The 19,363-nt window shown below is 36.7% G+C and overlaps 1 protein-coding gene across 1 annotated transcript in view; it reads right to left on the reverse strand.

The window, feature by feature from the left end:
* LOC102754588 (mitochondrial intermediate peptidase) overlaps positions 1 to 17,756 on the reverse strand; it is a 92,099-nt gene extending 74,343 nt beyond the window's left edge. The window contains exons 1-2 of the mRNA XM_006756142.2: positions 17,685 to 17,756; positions 13,677 to 13,796 (exon numbers count right to left, since the gene is read on the reverse strand). Coding sequence (XP_006756205.2) covers positions 13,677 to 13,796; positions 17,685 to 17,756 — 192 coding nt within the window. The remainder of the gene's footprint in view (positions 1 to 13,676; positions 13,797 to 17,684) is intronic.
* Between the last annotated feature and the right edge of the window lie 1,607 nt (positions 17,757 to 19,363).

A 19,363-nucleotide genomic window follows, 5' to 3' on the forward strand; every position in this document is an offset into this window, starting at 1 on the left:
GCCCCCCCCCCCCCCCGCCGAGTGCACAAATTTTTGTGCACGGGGCCTGTAGTATATATATAAAAGGCCAAGTTGATTTGTGTATGAGTGATACATATAAAGCTCTTGCTGGCGCCAATTGCACACATATGTTTCCATCTGTCATTCTGGAGTGTGAATTTGGTTGACAATTCTTTTATAGAGAAAGGTTAAATAGTGATATTAAAGTATTTCTTCTAATTAATTTTCTTTCAATGTGCACCAATTCGTGCTCCAGGTCACTAGTTTGAAATAAGACCCATTGGGGTGGTTGTGTGCCTGTCCCAGCCATATTCAGCTGTGCAGGTGCAGGTACTGAGCTTTGACCAGTACCTGCACTGAGGAACATACCGTTTATAATCACTGTTAAGGGTGATCTCACCCACAATGTTGGCTGTAGATATAGCTCTATATTGGTATATCCAGCACAGATTGCATCTCTGAACTTTGGACTTACATATTCCCCGGCCCATGTGACATCTTCTCTCTTTCTATCTAACAGACATCTTAAATTTAGGATTCCTAAAACTGATTTCCAAATCACTATTAAGGACCTATTCTTTATATCATCTTCTTCATATTAATAGCAACACCATCTTTTTGGCTGCTTAGGCCAAAACCTTTGCAATTACTTTAGACTCTTCTCTCTCTCTTACACTCAATTTCCCATCTGCTTGAAAATGTCAACCAATAAAAAAAAAAAGTTTAATCTATAAAAAAAATTAAAAAAGCTTTTATTTGAGCAAAGGACTGCAATCTGAGTGACACAGATTCATTAAGTAGCACCCCAAACTGTGGTCTGGAAAGAATAGTAAAGGCAGGTTTTATATAAAGGTAAAAAAACCACAGACTGAAACTTTTGCTATTGGCTACTTAATATGGTGCGATGGCTAGTTCAAAAGGGAATGGTCAGATCTGGGTGATGAAACTCTGACTTAAGCACTGATATGGGAATGGGGAAAGAGGGGATGCAGAATGGGGGAGGGGCAGGTTCCAGGATATGTACTTCTATGATAAGCATCAGAGTCCAAACTTTATCTGGTGTGGACATATGTAAGTCTGACTTCCCCAGTATCCTCCTAACTCCATTCTAGGGCCCGTTGATATTAGTACTCTGATTTAGATGTTTCAGTTCATAAAACCTTCCCATGGTTTCCTTTTTCATCCAGATTAGAGCTAAAATCCTTACACAAAGAGGACACTCAAGTGGCCTATAAGCATATGAAAAAAAGTGCCCAGTATGAATAATCATGAGAAAAGTACAAATTAAAACCACAATGAGATAAGGCTCCACACCCTGAGAAATGGCTGAAATTGAAAGGACTATCCATGTATTAGACAGCATGTGGAGCAAATAATACATCCAAACCTTGCTAGTTGGTGTGTAACTCAGGAGAACTACTTTGAAAAACTGTTTGGCAACAGATACATTGAAACTACATAGAAGTTTATCCATATCATTCCTGGGTATATGCTCAACAGAAACAGACATATACAATAATATTTATAGGAACTATACTCATAATAACCACAAACTAGAAATAACTCAAATGTCCATCAATAATGGAATAGATCAAAAAGTTGTGGCACATTAAAAATGTAATACTTGAGCTCGGCCAGTGTAGCTCAGTAGTTGAGCACTGACCCATGAACCAAGAGGTCACTGGTTCAATTCCTAGTCAGGGCACATGCCCAGGGTACAGGCTCAATCCCTAGTAGGGGCATGCAGGAGGCAGCTGATCAATGTTGCTCTTCCCATCAATGTTTCTATATCTCTAACTCCCTCCCTTCCTCTGTCTCTCTCTCTCTCTCTCTCTAAAAAAAAATAAAAAATAAACAACATTAAAAAAATGAAATACTTGAAAGCAATGACAATGAAAAAGAACAGATTAATGAAGCATGCAACAGATGAATGGATCTCAGGGACATAACGTTGTATGAAAGAAGCCAGACACAAAGAGCACATACCATATGTTGGCACTTACATGAGCTAAAAAATAGGTAAAGCTAGTGGTTACTTTGTGGGGAAGGCATATTGACTAGGAGGGGGGTTGCAGGGATTTTCTAAGAGGTATTGGAAATGTTTTATATCTTAATCTGAACAATGGTTACTCAAGTATATGCATATTTAAAACATCATGAAGCTGTGTATTAGAATTTGTGCATTTTATGTAAGTTATGTCTCAATAAAAAGGTTAAAAAAACTATAAATATTAGTTAGGCATCTACCATGCATAAGTAATCGTGGGGCCCGAAGAAATAATAAACAAATAAAATATGGGCCTTGTTCTTGTGTGAATTTAACTCCCATTGGGAAGATATAAATTAATCAATGACATCAAGAAATTATAAACTGTGATGAGCGATATGAAGAAAAAGACCCCGGTGCTGTGAGATGTATAACAGAAGAACTGACCAGGTCTGGACAAGTGACATTTTTAGCAGAGGTAAAGTAAGGAGAACAGAGATTGCTCTAGGAAGCGGGAAACAAGTGCTCAGAACTTGGAGCCAAAGGTAGCAAGTGCATTTAACTGGATGGAGCTAGTGACCAGATCACATAGGAACTTGGTGGCAAAGGCCTTTGGTCTTTAGTTAAAAAGCAATGGAAGCTATTGAATGGCTTTAAGGGGAGAGCTGCCATTATCAAATTTGTATTTAGAAAAGACCTCACTGATAGCTATGTGGATTTGAGAGAGGAAAAGTAGGTAAGAGAGTACTCCATTAAGGGAGAACTGTAATTGCCCAGTCTAGAGTTAGCCTATCTCAGAGAGAAGGCAGGAAGAATAGTAAGGGAAAGGCATTAGAACTGCAGATTTGATGTCTCCTTACAACTAATAGAAGTAAGTCTATCTTCAAGTTAGCACCTGAGAAATAACAGTAATACAGGGTGCTTCCAGGTAAAGGGGCCAAGGGCCTGGAGGACAGAGAAGGAGGGAGACTTTTCACTGTAAACCCTTTTATACCTTGTGATTTTTAGTCATTTGCATATTCTACTTACTTCAAATATAATTAAAACATAAAATTAGTATCAGTCAACTGGAGGTTTCCTTATACTGCTAATAAGTCTCAAAGGCATAGAAGTAAAAAGACATTGTAATAAACCCCTTGGATGCCATGTATAATAGTGAGATCACTGTGTTCTGCTCACAGCTCACATTCACCATGGATGAAACATGACTTCACTTACAGAATCACCAGAGAAAAAGCTACTTAAAATGTAAATAATTTAAAATCTAAAAGATACATGTGCATCATTTAAATTACAAAGATTACTAGGTTGAAAAGATCTTCTAATATCCTGGATTTTTATTTCCTTATATCTAGTCTATATGAATTTGCAGGCATTTTTTTTTTTTTTTAAAAAAAGAAAGAAAGCACTATTCATGAAAACCAAGACAAAAATGAAAGTTGGTGACTTGGCACAAAGGACTATATTATAAAAACAATCCTGGTAATCTTATAATATCTTCATGTTTTAGATCAGTGAAATCCAGATTTGCAGCTGTCCCACAAACTGAAAGCCTATAAATTTTTGGAAAATGAGTCAATCCTGAGATTAAAGTTTCAATTTATAACACTTCTGTGTTTTAGTTACAAAGTCATAAATAAATCTAGCATGACAGAGAAGGTAAATATTTTCTCAGTTGTTTATGTAGCCAAAGAGTAAAGGAATTTAACATGCAATTAACCACTTAGGTTTGTTGGAGATATGCACCATATGGCAGTTGTATTTAAGAGAAAGAAAAAATATTGTTTTGTTTAATCTAACATTTGCTTAGCAACATCAAATTAGTGCAACCTGGGCAGCACCTTTACCTCACAAGGAGAGTCCTTACATTCCTGTGAGAGCTGGGGCTTAAGAATAGGAGGAAATGCAACTTCTCTCCCAGAAGAAAAGAAAAACAAAACAAATTAACCAAATAGAAGGGATGAGGATGGTAAACAAATAATTTAAATTCAATTATCTAGAGACAGAATGATGAATTTTTAACAATGCTGGCAGCCTAGTTCTATTACTTAATAGTTTTTTTATATATTAAAAAAAGAGACCTTTATGCCATTCTTTAAAACAGCATCTGACCAATTGTGAGGTAAGAATAGCAAAGGTCCAAAGCAAATTTCAGATTTCTATATATATATGAGGCCTGATGCACTAAATTGTGCAAGGGGCTCAGCCTTCACAGCCCCGGCTTCACTGGGAAGGTCGTACCACTGTCTGGTCTTAATTAGCATATTACTCTTTTTTTTATTACAAATATATACTCACATGTAACCACTGTTTATCTCACCAGACTTTAAAAATAACTAATCGAAAAAAATCTGATTGGCATTTTAATCTTTAATCGTGATGGTTGAAATCATTTTATAGATGAACTAGGGGCCCGGCGTGTGAAATCACTTGAGACACAGGACCCAGGGTCCTGCAGCTTGGTGGGATCCGGAAAGAGTCCTGTAGTCACCACCGCTGCGGGAAACGGGACCCAGAAAGAGTCCCACGGCTGCCACCACCACTGCCGGAGGTGGGATCGAGAAAGAGTTCCACAGGCGCGGGAGGCGGGACCCAGAAACCCACCCACACCTCCAGTCAAATCCTCCAGAGTCAAGTCCCCGCCCACCCGTGCATGCCTCACCATGCACACAGCCCCGCCCACTCCACGTACACAGCCTCCTGCTGATCGGTCATTATGGTGTGACGACCACAGACTTTTTATATAATAGATATTTCTTACCTTAGTGTTCTACTAATTCTAAAATTAAAGCTTTTAAAAGTAAAAAAAAAAAGATGCTATATGAGGTCAATAAGCTGTGATACAATTTTTTCTATTAATAAGTGAACTAAAAATTGTAAAATCTCCAATGAAAAGCTTTGAAATATATAGGGTATCTCCCCAAAAAATGTATACATACTGAAACAGATGATAGCTCAATTTTGAAAATGAAATGTATTTTAATAAACACTGCCTTTATAATTATTAAAAGTATGTGTATACATTTTTTGGGATACCCTATATACATTTAAAATTAAAAAATGGATATAATATTCAATATTTAATCTGCTTGAATGCACCATTGTCAGATATCTACATGGATTCACATATACATATGCATGCACTCACATATGTATTTGGAAGAAAAAAGTTCTTAAAAGTTGACTATCAAGTAAACAGGAAAGAAAATAAACTCTAGTAGTAATAAATCAAAATCATAACGCTCAAACTATATGTAGCAATGTATTTTCTTATGGTGGGCGTTTTTATTTTTCTTCTTTTTAAGACTATTAAAAAACAAAAATCCATACAGTAAAGTAAACATGGTAAAAGTGCTCTCAAAAAATCTGTCTGCAATCTTTCATTATAGACTTCATCTCCCTACTCCTACTCTGCTACATGGTTAGAGGTCTGTTTGAAAGTTAATCTGGGATGAGCACACTATAAAAACAATTAGGTTTACCACTGGTTGCTCTCCATCTCCCAAATGGTAAATTAGTGGTTACTTTCCTTTGCACATATAATCATGACAACAGCAATGTCAGCTTAAGGATCTGCTCTAAATACTGAGCAATTTCAACATAAGAAGCTCTCAAATAACACTTAAGTTGTATGCTAAAAGTTCACTTATTAGTCTATTATTTTGTAACTCAGAACATGCATCCAAAATAAATGTTGTATAAGTGATATTCCAAGCTACCATAAGTCAAGATAACCCTAAAATAACAGAAGCAAACAGACCATTATACAGTTATAATTGTAGTAGTAGAAACAGAAGAGGCAATAATATGTTTAAAATTTTGTTTTCTGCTTTCACCCGAGAAAAGTTGTTCCAATTAGATCTCCAACCACAGTGGCTGATTCAGCGTATGCCCACTGCTTAAATATTCTTATGGGTTGTCTCTTAAATTCTTACCCAGCCAATTCTCCGTTTAATGTTGTCCATAACTATGGAAGTCTCTCTCTAGGCTCCAAATCCACATAGCTCCAGCTTTGATCTGTTATCTGGGTTACCAACCACTGTTCCAACAGCTGCTCACAGGCATCTCCACTTGGATAGTCTAGTGTCACCTCAAAATAAACACATCAATCTTTGCACCCATAAAGCAGCTACCCCTCCTGTATTTCACAGAATGCCTTCTCCATCCCTATTCAAACCCTGGGTATCACACCCACTCCTCCTTTAGCACCATCTCCCAACCTATCAGGCACCAAATACTGAGGTCTGGCTAATCACCTACTGGAGCCTCTGAGCCACTCTCCATTCTACCTAGCCATCTTTTTTTTTTCCTCTTGCTTAACCTCCCACTGTCTCTAGCCACTGCTATGCCTCCATGAATAGACTCCCTCTGGAAATAAAAAACTAGGGTCCCAAAATATCCTTGTATTAGCTGTATTATGCATCAGAATATCCCAATCTTATGCTTAGTTCATTTGCTCACAACTCAAAACAATTTCAGGGGGTTCATGGAATAGTTTACTTAATAATGAAATGTTTCACAGACAGTTGGACGCAATGATAATTATGTATATACCCCTTCCTCCACCACACAAGTCATTTCTAATACAGACTCTATGAGGGCCAGGAATTTTTCTGTTCTATTCACTATTATATCCCCATCTATAACACACAGTGCATAGCGTGCACTTAATAAAAATACCTATTATAAACATAATATATAAATTATTAAAAATAACAAGTATTATCTAGAATATAAATAATTGAATTAATATATATAAATATATAAATTGGAATTTGGATATAGTTTTCTTTATGCTAAATAACAAACCAAAGCCTGTTTGCTCTTTGCTATATGACTAAATTTAGGACAATTTTCAGCCGTCTGTTCTAGAGACAGAAAGTTATACTTAATGCAATCATTATACATGTAATCACTTCTGTATAATTAGAGGTCATAGAAATAGGTCTGAATAGAAATCAGTCTCCAGGAGCAGCAGCCTTTTTGATCCTCACCCAAGGATATGGTTGGTTGTTTTCTTTAATTGATTTTAGACAGAGGAAGGGCAAGAGAGAGAAACATGGCTCAGTTGCCTCCTGCATGTGCTCAGGCTGGGGACTGAACCTTCAACCCAGTTATGTGCCGTCACTGGGAATTGAAACCGCATCCTTCTGGTGTACAGGATGATACTCCAACCAACTGAGCCACTCGACCAGGGCAAAGAGCCTTTTTGAAATAACGCCCCTTGAAGCCAGTCAGGTATATTCCCTAATAAGCCTCTAGATACACCTACTCCCAAAGGTGTACAGGTAAGCACTGTTCACAGTTCATATAAAACCCTATCCCTATGCTAAAAGTTCACTTATTAGTCTATTATTTGGGAACTATCCCCTCCCGCCCCCCGCCCCGACCCCAGGTAAACTAGAATAATAGGTGTGCCACTTTTAATCAGTATAACACTGTGTCACTATAATATGAGTTTGTTGCTGGATACAAAAGTGAAACAAATATGGAGTGGACACTATTCACAAGAAACATGTCTTCCTTTCACATTCTTTGTTGGTGTTTGTTCTAATAAGACTAATGACCAGAGACATCAACACATCATTCAATCCCAGAAATTGCTTTCCTAAAAATAACTCTTTTATTTTAGTTTTAAAAACTTTTATACTATTAAGACAGTACATTTTAAATTATATATGGACAAGAAGACAAAATAGCTATCACAATGATGCTAAAGCAGGAGTAGGGAACCTTTGTTTTGCCAAGGGCCATTTGGATATTTATAACATCATTCCTGGGCCATACAAAATTATCAACTTAAAAATTAGCCTGCTATATTTGGTCAAACATTTAATTAACTCACCCCTAATGCCTTGGTAGGGACAGACCAAATGGTTTCATGGGCCTTATAAGGCCCGAGGGCCAGATGTTTCCCATCCCTGATGTAAAATAAAGAATTAAGTAAAGACTTCCATGTGCTCAGGACTTCCTTATTATATGAACATTCCTGTTTTCAATTTGAGGTGGATAAAGGACAAACAAAGGTCGTATAGGCATCAAGACTTACTCAAAGAACAGACGTGTGAGACACACAGCTCTAACACCAATATTCACAAGTCTACAAAATTACTTTAAAACACTGAAATACAACAGCATCATTAACCAATCTTAAAAACTGTAGTCTACCAGCAGAGTAGTTGTTCATGTTTTGAGCTTTAAAAATACTTATTAGGACAGAATTTGAGGATCATAAGGCCAGAGAAATGTTTCATTCCAAACTTTCTTAGATATACATGATTGTTTCTCAACAGTTTCAGAGGTGAGTCACAATGTAAGAATTATAAATCTGGAGTACTATAAAAATAAAAATACAGCTGGCCAGTGTGGCTCAGCAGTTGAGCAACAACCTATGAGCCAGGAAGTCATGGTTCAATTCCCAGTCATGGCACATACCTGGGTTGTGGGCTTAATGCCCAGTGGGGAGTGTGCAAGAGGCAGCCAATAAATAATACTCTCTCATCATTTGTATTTCTATCCTTTTCCCCTCTCCCTTCCTCTCTGAAATAAATAAAAATATATTTTAAAGAAATACAGCATTTTCTACTCTCCGAATTAAAAGTGAGGGAATGAACAATCATTTAGAAATAATCTGAGAATATTCATTATACACTAAATAGAAGTGGTGACAAGGGAAGACTAGCCTGTTGGCATCTTGAAAAATCACCCTCTATTACACCTGAGCAGGAGCTTTTGGATTTCTAGCATCAAACTACTGTTAGATGAAATAGCAAATAAAAGTAGATATTAAACTTGTCTATACAATATATTATACGGAGTGACCTAGGAGTCACAAAATATTAATAAATTGCTGACATAATAATGCTATTCATTTAAAAATAAGCATCCATTATTTTATGTAGAATATTGATAGAGATGCCCCCATTCAACAGTAATATAATTACAGAATAATATACTTGCAGAGTATTCCAAAATATACCCTATTGATGAAGACTCCCAAAGTTATTAAGTTTGGGAACAGAGCACTAGAAATTTATGTTCATTTGCAGATTTTGAGAAGTCCTGCAGTAAAAAACCCACTTAACATAATTTAAACCAGTGTTTCTCAAACATAATTAACAGGGCACTTTATTCCCAAGATGAGTTATTAACACACTTAAAGAAATGCTAATACATACACATATGTAATCACCATCTCTAAAAGTTTAGAGCACATTCCGTCCATATAATGTGTACAGATTATATAAACATTCTGAATCCTTTGTAGGTTGCTGTTTAAGTTATAATTTCCTTTTATAACTGTTTAATTTGAGGGAAAAAAGTGATTCACTTGAGAGAGCAATTTCTGGAGATAAGTTTATAGGAGGAAAACTATCACTCTTTTGGTCTGTATGGGAAGAGACACTAGTCACCTTCTATTCAATACTCTTGTTAAAAACCTTGCAGTCATTTTTGATCCTTACTTCTCACTCATTACCCCAGTCCACTACCTGGACTTACTGACTGTACCTTTCTACACTGTTCTCCAGCCCATTTCAATCTTTCCTTCCCCAATGCCACTGTTCTAGTTGAAGACACCATTAGTGTTTGCCAGGGAAATTAAGTAACTTTCCAAGTGGTTTCCCTAAATCCATTATTTATCCCATACATTGCAAACAAAATAGCCTATTAACATTTAGGAATGTTTTCTACATACCAAGAATACATCTGTACTAATAGAGCAAAAAGAATGGCAAAATTATCAAGAAACAAAATATTTCTAAGACATGTGTGATCCTATTCCTTATTCTAGAGGTAAGCACTATCTGAATTTTATGAGTATTATCTCCCCTCCCTTCCCCTCTTGTCTCCTTTCCTCCTTTCTTTATTTGTTAATTTTCACATGGGGATATTTTTTCCATTCATTTTTAGAGAATGGAAAGGAGGGAAGGAGAAAAGGAGAGGGACAGGGACAGAGGGAGAGAGAGAAACATCAATGTGAGAGAAACACATTGATTGATTGCCTCCCACATGTGCCCCAACTGGGGCTGGAACCTGCAACCCAGTTACATGCCCTTGACTGGAAATGGAATCCACCACCTTTGGGTGCACGGGGTGAGGCTCTAACCCAGGGATGGGCAAACTTTTTGACTGGAGGGCCACAATGGGTACTTAAACTGGACTGGAGGGCCGGAACAAAAGCATGGATGGAGTGTTTGTGTGAACTAATATAAATTCAAAGTAAACATCATTACATAAAAGGGTACGGTCTTTTTTTTTTTTTTAGTTTTATTCATTTCAAACGGTCTGGATCTGGCCCGCAGGCCGTAGTTTGCCCACAGCTGCTCTAACCACTGACCCACTGTCCATGGCTTTCTATACTATTTTCCATAGTGGCTGCACTAATTTACAACCCTACTAACAATGTCTGAGGGTTCCTTTTTCTCCACATCCTCACCAGCACTTATTTTTTGATTTATTAATGAGTCATTCTGACAGGTGTGAGGTGATATTTCATTGTGGTTTTAATGTGCATTTCCCTGACGACTAGTGATGCTGAGCACTTTTTTATATGTCATGGCCATCTGTATATCCTCTTTAGCGAAATGTCTATTCAGGTCCTCTGCCCATTTTTAACTGGATTATTTGTTGTTGTTTTCTTGTGTATGAATTCCTTGTGTATTTTGGATACTATCTCCTCATCAGATGTATTGCTTGCAAATGTTTTGTCCCATTTAGTAGACTGTCTTTTCATTTTGTTGGTTTTTTGCTGTGCAAACACTTCTTAGTTTGACACAGTCCCATTTGTTTATTTTCACTTTTGTTGCCCTTGCCCAAGAAGACATATCAAAAGATATCGCCAAGAACAATGTTAAAGTGTTTACTGCTTTTTTCTTCTAAGAGTTTTATGGTTTCAGGCCTCACATTTAAGATTTAATCCATTTTGAGCTTATTTTTGTACATGGTGTAAGAAAGTGATCCAATTTCATTTTTTTGCATATATCTATTGTTTCCTCAAAAATCACTTATTGAAGAGAATATCTTTGCCCCATTGTATAGCCTTGTCTCCTTTGTCATGCATTAATTGACCACAGAATTTATTTCTGGGCTCTCAATTCTATTCCATTGATCTATATATCTGTTTTTATGCCAGCACCATGCTGTTTTGATTATTGCAGCTTTGTAGTATACTCTGAAATCAGGGAGCATGACTGATAGCTTCCACTTTGCTCTTATTCAAGATTTTGTTGGCTATTGAAGTTTTTTGTGGTTTCATATATATTTTAGGATTAGTTGTTTTAATTCTGAGAAGAATGTCTTTGATATTTTAATAAGGATTACACTAAATCTGTAGATTGCTTTAGGTAATAAGGACATTTTAACAATTTTAATCCTTCTAATCAAAACAGCAAGGTATATCCTTCCATTTATTTGTATCATCTTCAATTTATTTTTAAGTGTCTTACAATTTTCACATTACAAGTCTTTCTCACCTTTACGGTTAAATTTATTCCTAGGTATTGTATGTTTTCTGGGGCAACTGTAAATAGAATTATTTTCTTAATTTCTTCTTCTGATTGTAAATTATTGGTATATAGAAACATAATAGATTTCTGTAACCTACAACTTTACTCAATTCATTTATTAGTTCTAATAGATTTTTGGTGGGGTTCTTAGGGTTTTCTATCTATAGTATCATGTCATCTGTAAATAATGAGAGTGGTATGCCGGGAGCCGGTCCATCCTTGCTGTTTCAAGGGACCTGGCAAAATGGCATACTGTTCTTAATATATTTGCTCACCTTCTTGGCACTAAGTGTTTTAGCCAAGGTCACCTGTAGAGAACATGGCAAAAGATCCTGGACAGAAACTGGCAACAGAACCTAGAGACAGAACCTAGACGAGAGAACCTGGCTGACAGATCCTAGAAACAGAACCTGGCTACAGAACCTGGATAGAACATGGCAAGAGAACCTGCCTAGAACCTGGCGACTGAACCTGGCTAGAGAACCTAGCGAGAGAACATGGCTACAGAACCTGGCTGGAGAACCTGGAGAACCTGGCTGGAGAACCTAGCCAGAGAACATGGACATAGAACTTGGCTGGAGATTGTGGCTAGAGATCCTGGCAAGGCTGCTGATCAACTGAACGCTGTCTCCGTGTCATTCCTTCTTCACCGACTCCGTCCACACCTTTGGGGAACCCCTGGACCTGCTGGGGTTGGACCCCAGCAGTTGTACTTCTTCCTTTCCAATCTGGATACCTTTTAATTCTTTTCCTTCTCTGACTGCTATGGCTAGGATTTCTAATACCATGTTGAATAGAAGTGGTGAGAGTGGGCATCATTGTCTCGTTCTTAATCTTAGAGCAGCTGTGGGCAAACTACGGCCCGTGGGCCGGATCCAGACCATTTGAAATGAATAAAACTATTGGAAAAAAAGACCGTACCCTTTTATGTAATGATGTTTACTTTGAATTTATATTAGTTCACACAAACACTCCATCCATGCTTTTGTTCCGGCCCTCCGGTCCAGTTTAAGAACCCATTGAGGGCCTCGAGTCAAAAAGTTTGCCCACCCCTGTCTTAGAGGCAAAGCTTTCAACTCTTCACCATTGAGTATGATATTAGCTGTGGGTTTCCCATATATAACATTAACTTGTTGAGATATGTTACTCCTATATATATTTTGTTGAGATTATTTTTATAAAAGAATGTTGGATTTTGTTAAATGCTTTTTTCTGAATCTCCTGAGATGATCATATGGTTTTCCCTTTATTTTGTTAATGTGGTGTATCGCATTATTGATTTATAAATGTTGAACCATCCTTGTATCCCTGGGATGAATTCCACTACATTATGGTGTATAATCCATTTAATGTATTGTTAAATCTGATTTGTTAATATTTGGTTGAGAATTTTTGTATTTATGTTCATCAAGGATATTGGCCTGTAAATTTTTTTTTTAATTTTTGTCATTTCTTTGTCTGACTTTGGTATCAAGGTAACACTAACTTTGTATAATGAGTTCATAAGTGTTTCTTCCTTTTCAATATTTTGATATAGTTTAAGAAAAGGCATTAGTTCTTTTTTGAATGTTTGGTAGAATTCACCTGAGAAGTTATCTAGTTCTGGATTTTAATTTGTTGGAAGTTTCTGATTACCACTTCAATTTTATTACTAGTAATCAGTCTGTTTAGATTTTCTATTCCTAACCAGTTCAGTCTTGGAAGGTTATATACTTCTAGAAATTTATATATTTCTTCTAGATTGTCAAATTTGTATCTCTATGGTATCAGTTGTAACTCCCTTATTTATGATTGCATTTGCATGTACTTGGGTTGCAGGCTTGATAGCTAGTCCTGGCTGGGGCAAGTGTGGGAGACAGCCAATCAATGTGTCTCTTTCACATCAATGTTTCTCTCTCTCTGTCTCTCCCCCTCCCTTCTACTCTCTGTAAAAATCAATGGAGAAATATCCTTGGGCGAAGGTTAACAACAAAAAAAGTTTTAAAAAATTAAAAAAATATGTATGGCTGGAGACATTAAGTAAGCCAAGCAATTTCTAGCATTTGCCCCATGTGAAACTTTGATATAAATATAAGGATTCCAAGTTATGGGAGGGGGAAGGTGATCACAACCTACGAACTACTGATGGATACACTAGCAGAACCACTCAATGGGACACAACAGGATCAAAATGCTACACTCACAGTGTTTGGAACGTATGGTAAACCATAAAATTTCTCCTGTGTTTCCTTGAGAATGTCTGTGGTTGACCGCCTCAGGGGATGCTTCCCATGGTAAATTTGATCCAAAATGGCATAAAAGACCTAGACAGATGAAAACATTTATTTAGTTTGGGTAGCCCTTCTTATACCTAAGATGTGTTTGACCAAAGATGTTATATGCATTCCAGAATAATAATTTTAAATCACAGTCTAAAACATTCACAAATATAGATGTATATTGCTTGAGATATATTTTGCTCATTATTTAACACTATGTCAATGATGAAAAGGAAAACTCTCAACCTTTCACAATTAAAGATATTAAAGAATTTTGAATCTTATCTGTAAGGTACTCTTTAAAATATAATGTAGCAACTTAAATTTGTGAACTAAAATTTTGCCTTTCTTTGTATCGGCAATAAATATGGTTAGAAATATGAAAAATAAAGTTATGACTGTGACTCCAGAACCTAACAAATACTGTTTGTTTTATTCCTGGAATCCCATATATCTTAAGTGAGAAAAATGAAATGGTCAGAATCCTAGTTTTGTAAGGAGAGGTAAGAGAAGATAAATAGATGGGGTGAGGTGGAGAAAGCAATAACAACCTAGTGTCTGGTGAAGACAGATATTACAAAGAATTCTGGTACAGCTGTTGGAGAATCTGAATCTAGAGCCAAGTCAGTCCCCACATCTGGTGCCAGGAGGTGCAAAAGCAGCAGCTGCTATGCAGGAACAATTCTGGCTTAAGGAGGTGACCAGAAGAAAAGGATCATTCACCTCAAAATAGAAGATATAGGCCATTAAAACATAATAGGAGAATGAAGCATTAGAAAAAGTTTGAATGTGAAATCTGCTGCTTATAAAGTTCTGAAAATTAAATTTTGCATAAAATCTATAGTAATGATAAATTTTTTTGACTTGACTGTTAGCATTGTTAATAAGTAGAAAATGCTTTATTTTGAAAAAAAATTGTTATGCAATTATGTTTCTGATATGTATCTTTCTGACTCAAAAACAGAATTTGCAGAGAATGTGCAGCTGTTGATTTGAAAGAAGTAAGGATTAGTTTGGATAAAAGAAAAATTTAAATGACTTGTAGCTTCTGGCTTCATCTAGATATAGAATTATGGTTCTAAATTATAAAGTCAAGTTTAAACATTCCCTAGAAAAATATAGAGATTTTCTAAATATAAATATTGCTTTACTCTAACTGGTAATCTAAACGTATAGCTAAATATAGCTCTTTCAATTCTATATTCTATAATAAGTAATAATGCATAAAGATAAACAGGAGCCAAAATTACCCATACAAGTCTTGTCTATATTCTAACTGAATAAATTATTAGGAATTAAAACTTTTAAATTCTAACCTCAACTGAGGTGTTGATTTTTTTGGTATGTGTGTGTGTGTGTGTGTGTGTGTGTGTGTGTGTTTTGCCACAATCTATAAACAAATAAGAATTCAAGAGTTTCATTCTTTCAATTTTACCTTTCACAGATGAAAGGCATAAGCATGGAAGATTTTTTTAAATTATAAAAACAGAGCAAAATAAATTAAATGCATGTATTTCATGCTCATTTGCAGATAAACCAAACAATTCTAAAGTGATGAGCCTATTTGCTCACGAAGGGAATCATGCATGCTTTGGATCAAGATCCTTAGAGCTACAGAAAATTAAGAGTCTATTTGTAAAACAATGCACTGCAAAAAATAAAAAAATAAAAAATTACAATTTTAATACCCCTCTAGAAACCTGAAATAATCCATTTCCTTTCCACCTTTGTTTTTCTCCACTGTACAAAGAAACTATTGTATAATATGAAAACTGGTTCCTGCGGCTCCTCTGGTAACAGGTTCTCTCTCTCTGTCCCTCTCTCCCCTCCTCCCTCTCCCTTTCCAGCTTTCCCATTCTCTCCTAATAAAGGGGTTATTCTTTCTAGAAGGTGGGAGGAATGAAAAGTTGGTTTTCCATTTTAAAAGAATATCATTGGAGCAACTGTTCAAAATAAGAGCCATGACAAAAGGTTTTAAACTAGGACTTGTACTATAATTATCAGCAAATCAAAAGACTTTTTCCAAGTACCAGTAATTCTAATTTTAAAAAATAATTCAGAAATTCAGTTTTAATTATATTGATACTAAAGGCCCGATGCACGAAGATTCATGCAACAATAGGTGTTCCTTCCCCTGGCTGCCGGCACCGGCTTCCCTCTGGCACCTGGGACCCGGCCTTCGCTCTGGTCACTGCCTTCCGCCTTCGCTCCAGCCACTTGGCCTTTGCTCCGGCTACCACATTCCTGTAGCTCCCTCCACCCCCCACACCCCCCCTCATAGCAGGCATCCTGCCCAGCCCAGGTTGCTCTGCGCCTGCACACGCGTGCTGCCCAGAGGCCTGGAGCGGCTGGGATGGGGCGGAATGCCTGCGTCGTTGCCATAGCAACGATGCAAGCATCCTGGCCTGGCCGCTGCCATCTTTGTCACAGAGTGATGGTTAATTTGCATATTGTGTCTTTATTAGATAGGATAGATACTAAATAATGTAAATCAAATGCAAATATACTGTTTTGTCTACAGTAGGTATTTTCTTTACTGAAATATGTATTTTAAGGTACAAAAAAACAAAGCTCATTACTTACTTTTTAGGGACTGAATTTTACAAAACTATAAAACAATTAAGGAGTGGCTACACTTTTAAATAGGTAACTAGATCATTATAAAGTAAGTATTTTGAGATGCTTGAGATGAAAGATGGGTGTTTAGGTTATGTTTATATAACTCCCAAGATCTGATGGGTAAGAATTCCACGAGCAATCTCAGTAATTACAAATAACTTAAACATCTGGTATCATATAGACCTGACATCCTACATAATAAAACCCTAACATGCAAATTGACCGAACAGTGGAACGACCGGTTAGGGCAGCTCCTGCGTTGAGCGTTTGCCCCTCAAGAGGGAGGTGACCGGTGGCGGCGATTGGGGGGTAGGGCCGTAAGCAGGCAGCCCCAGGCCACCAGCCAAGGTGGATGACAGCAGGCGGGTCCCTCCTTCCCCGATCGCCCTGCCTGCCGGTTGCCCCAGAGATTGGCCCTGATAGTTGGCCAGGCCTAGGGACCCTACCCTATATATTGGGAAAAGTCTCTTAGATTTAAAAATTAAGAGGCAAGGCTACTCTAACACTGAAAAAACAGGATGATGCAGCAATGACATGCATGGACTCTGGCTTGCACATTTTGTGGTCAGCTCTGATGCTGACACTTATATGTGACAAAGTGTGACAAAGCCTATTATTTAATTTCTCTGTGCTTGAGTTTTTCCACCCATAAGAACAGAAAAATAGTACTACTGCCTTTGTACTATTTTTTATAATCAGGGCAAAAAAAAAATGTAGCTGCCCATACAACAGCAAGATGCCTTTCACCTGTATAAAAAGTATGGTCACTGGTGCATGCAGCGTCAGACATCCCCCGAGGGTACAGGCTGGGCTGTACCCTTCCAGTGCATGAATTTCATGCACTGGGCCTCTAGTCTTTTTATAAAAAAAGATGACTCATAAAGTCTTTTTAGTCTTTATCTGGAAACCTGGAAAATAGGTTTTGAATGTTATCGAAATAAAGTCATTACTCTTCATTAGACTTCACATCTAAAAACACATTTTTTTAAAGCAAAGTGAATAACAATATATAAATTTGTTGCTAAAATGTATGATTTAGAAGAAATCATGTAACTTTTCCAAGTTTTGATTTTCCAGAATGAATATAGAAAATAACCACATTTAACATCTACTTCATTAAGACAGTGAGGATTGAATTAGTCAATTTGGTTAAGTTCTTTGAACTCAGATGAAAGATGTTTTAGAAGCATAATTATTATAAGAAATGTGTAGCATTGGAAATAATTTAAAGTTATATATTTATTTTGAATAATTACTCTGGAAAACTTCAGAACAATTTAAAGAGTTAAGACATGAACAAAGGTACATACATACCTGAAGTTGCATATCAGCTGCAGCACAAACCTTTTTAGACTCACAAAGACGAGACACCATATTTTTGGGCATTGACTTGAAAAACAAAAGAATATATATGTGAGTAAATTGCTGAATAAGGTATTGAACTTTGTTACTTAAGATGTGGTAAAGTTTAAAAGTTAATACTTTTTCTGCTCCTTTGTAACAATGAATGAAAGCCCATTCAAGTGCTCTGTTGACTTGTAAGTGAATATAATAAATGGTTATAGAAATAAAAGATCAAAATGTCAACAAATAAATTCAAATTCCTAGTGCCAATAAATTCTATTGGAGCTGAACTGAAATGCTAACAAATACCCATGATACTGAATTGTATATTCTTTTATTTTCCTCCCACCTGAAAGAACTGCAGAGCTCATGTAGTCAGTGTAATGTACCTATATGATGCATGCTTCCTCTCTGAGACTAATCAGGCCTAATCCCATAACATCACATCTCTGAGAAATAAACTAGTAATGGAATTAAAGGAGTACTTTAGGCCATCTTAATATACTTTAAAATCATTTATACTGATATTTATTGAAGAAAGCTACTACTTTATAGAATTCTACTTATAATCTACTTTAAGCTAAAAGCCCCTCTAAAGAGAAGTCCATTATATAAAAGACCTATGGCAGGTCACCCAGCACTCAAATGATATAAATATGGCACCAATGAATGATAATGTGAGTTGTAAGGGGAATTAAGCTTTCCCCCCTCTCTCCCCAACAGAACAGTGGCTGGCACACAGCAGATAATAAATATTTGCAGAAGGAAAGAGGGAACACCAGAATGATCATTAAAAAATGTCTTCTTAAATAAAAGATTAAGTAGTAAATGACGAAGGCTCGGGTCTCTTCTTGTTTGTAATAAAAAGCCAACCAGGCAGAAAAGGCAATTTAAAGAGTTAAGACAGGGACTGAAGGAAGCTGCATAGTGTTAAGTTCTGATACAGGTAAAAGGACTGGGGCTTTTTGACACTGACACCTACCCTGTATAAAACAAAATTTCCTCAAACAGGATTTTAAAAAGTAAAGAAAGACTTTGTTAAGTCATATACAGTATTTCAAAACAGCTTGTATCAAAATGTTCAGGTTTCTTTAAACCTTCCTTTATATTATACCTTAAGTTGACAGGATTCATGTTATACTTTAACTTTTCATAAGTAGCATTCTATAAAGTAGCTTCACATACCTTTAATAGCTTCATAAAAACATATATGCGGAAAGACAGCATTTTGTCTCATTTCTCCAACAATGAAAACTACTGTGGCCACACAGTGTACTAGGCACAGGGAACAGGAATCGGTGAACTGATAGGGTGCCTGGCCCCACAAGATTTACAGGCTTGCATTAGCCACGTAAGTACAGTTTTAAAAAGTTACAAGTGTAATGGGTGCCAAGAAGAGAAAGCAGCATAGGTCAGTATGAATGCCATAATTTAGAAAAGCTTACCAAGACGAAATAATACAGAAGTGAGATTTGCAAAATGAACAGGTGTTTACTTGACAAGGAAAGGATAGGTGGCAGGGAGAAGGGAGTGATCCTCATAGAAGAAACAGCACATACAAAGAAGAGGGCCAATGACAGGAGGTAAAAGAATGCCATGGGCAGGAAAGCGGGGTTCCAGTCAGGCTGGAAGAGGCAGGCAGGAGCCAG

Source organism: Myotis davidii, unplaced genomic scaffold (assembly GCF_000327345.1).
Source record: "Myotis davidii unplaced genomic scaffold, ASM32734v1 scaffold1671, whole genome shotgun sequence".
Taxonomy (NCBI): Eukaryota; Metazoa; Chordata; class Mammalia; order Chiroptera; family Vespertilionidae; genus Myotis; species Myotis davidii.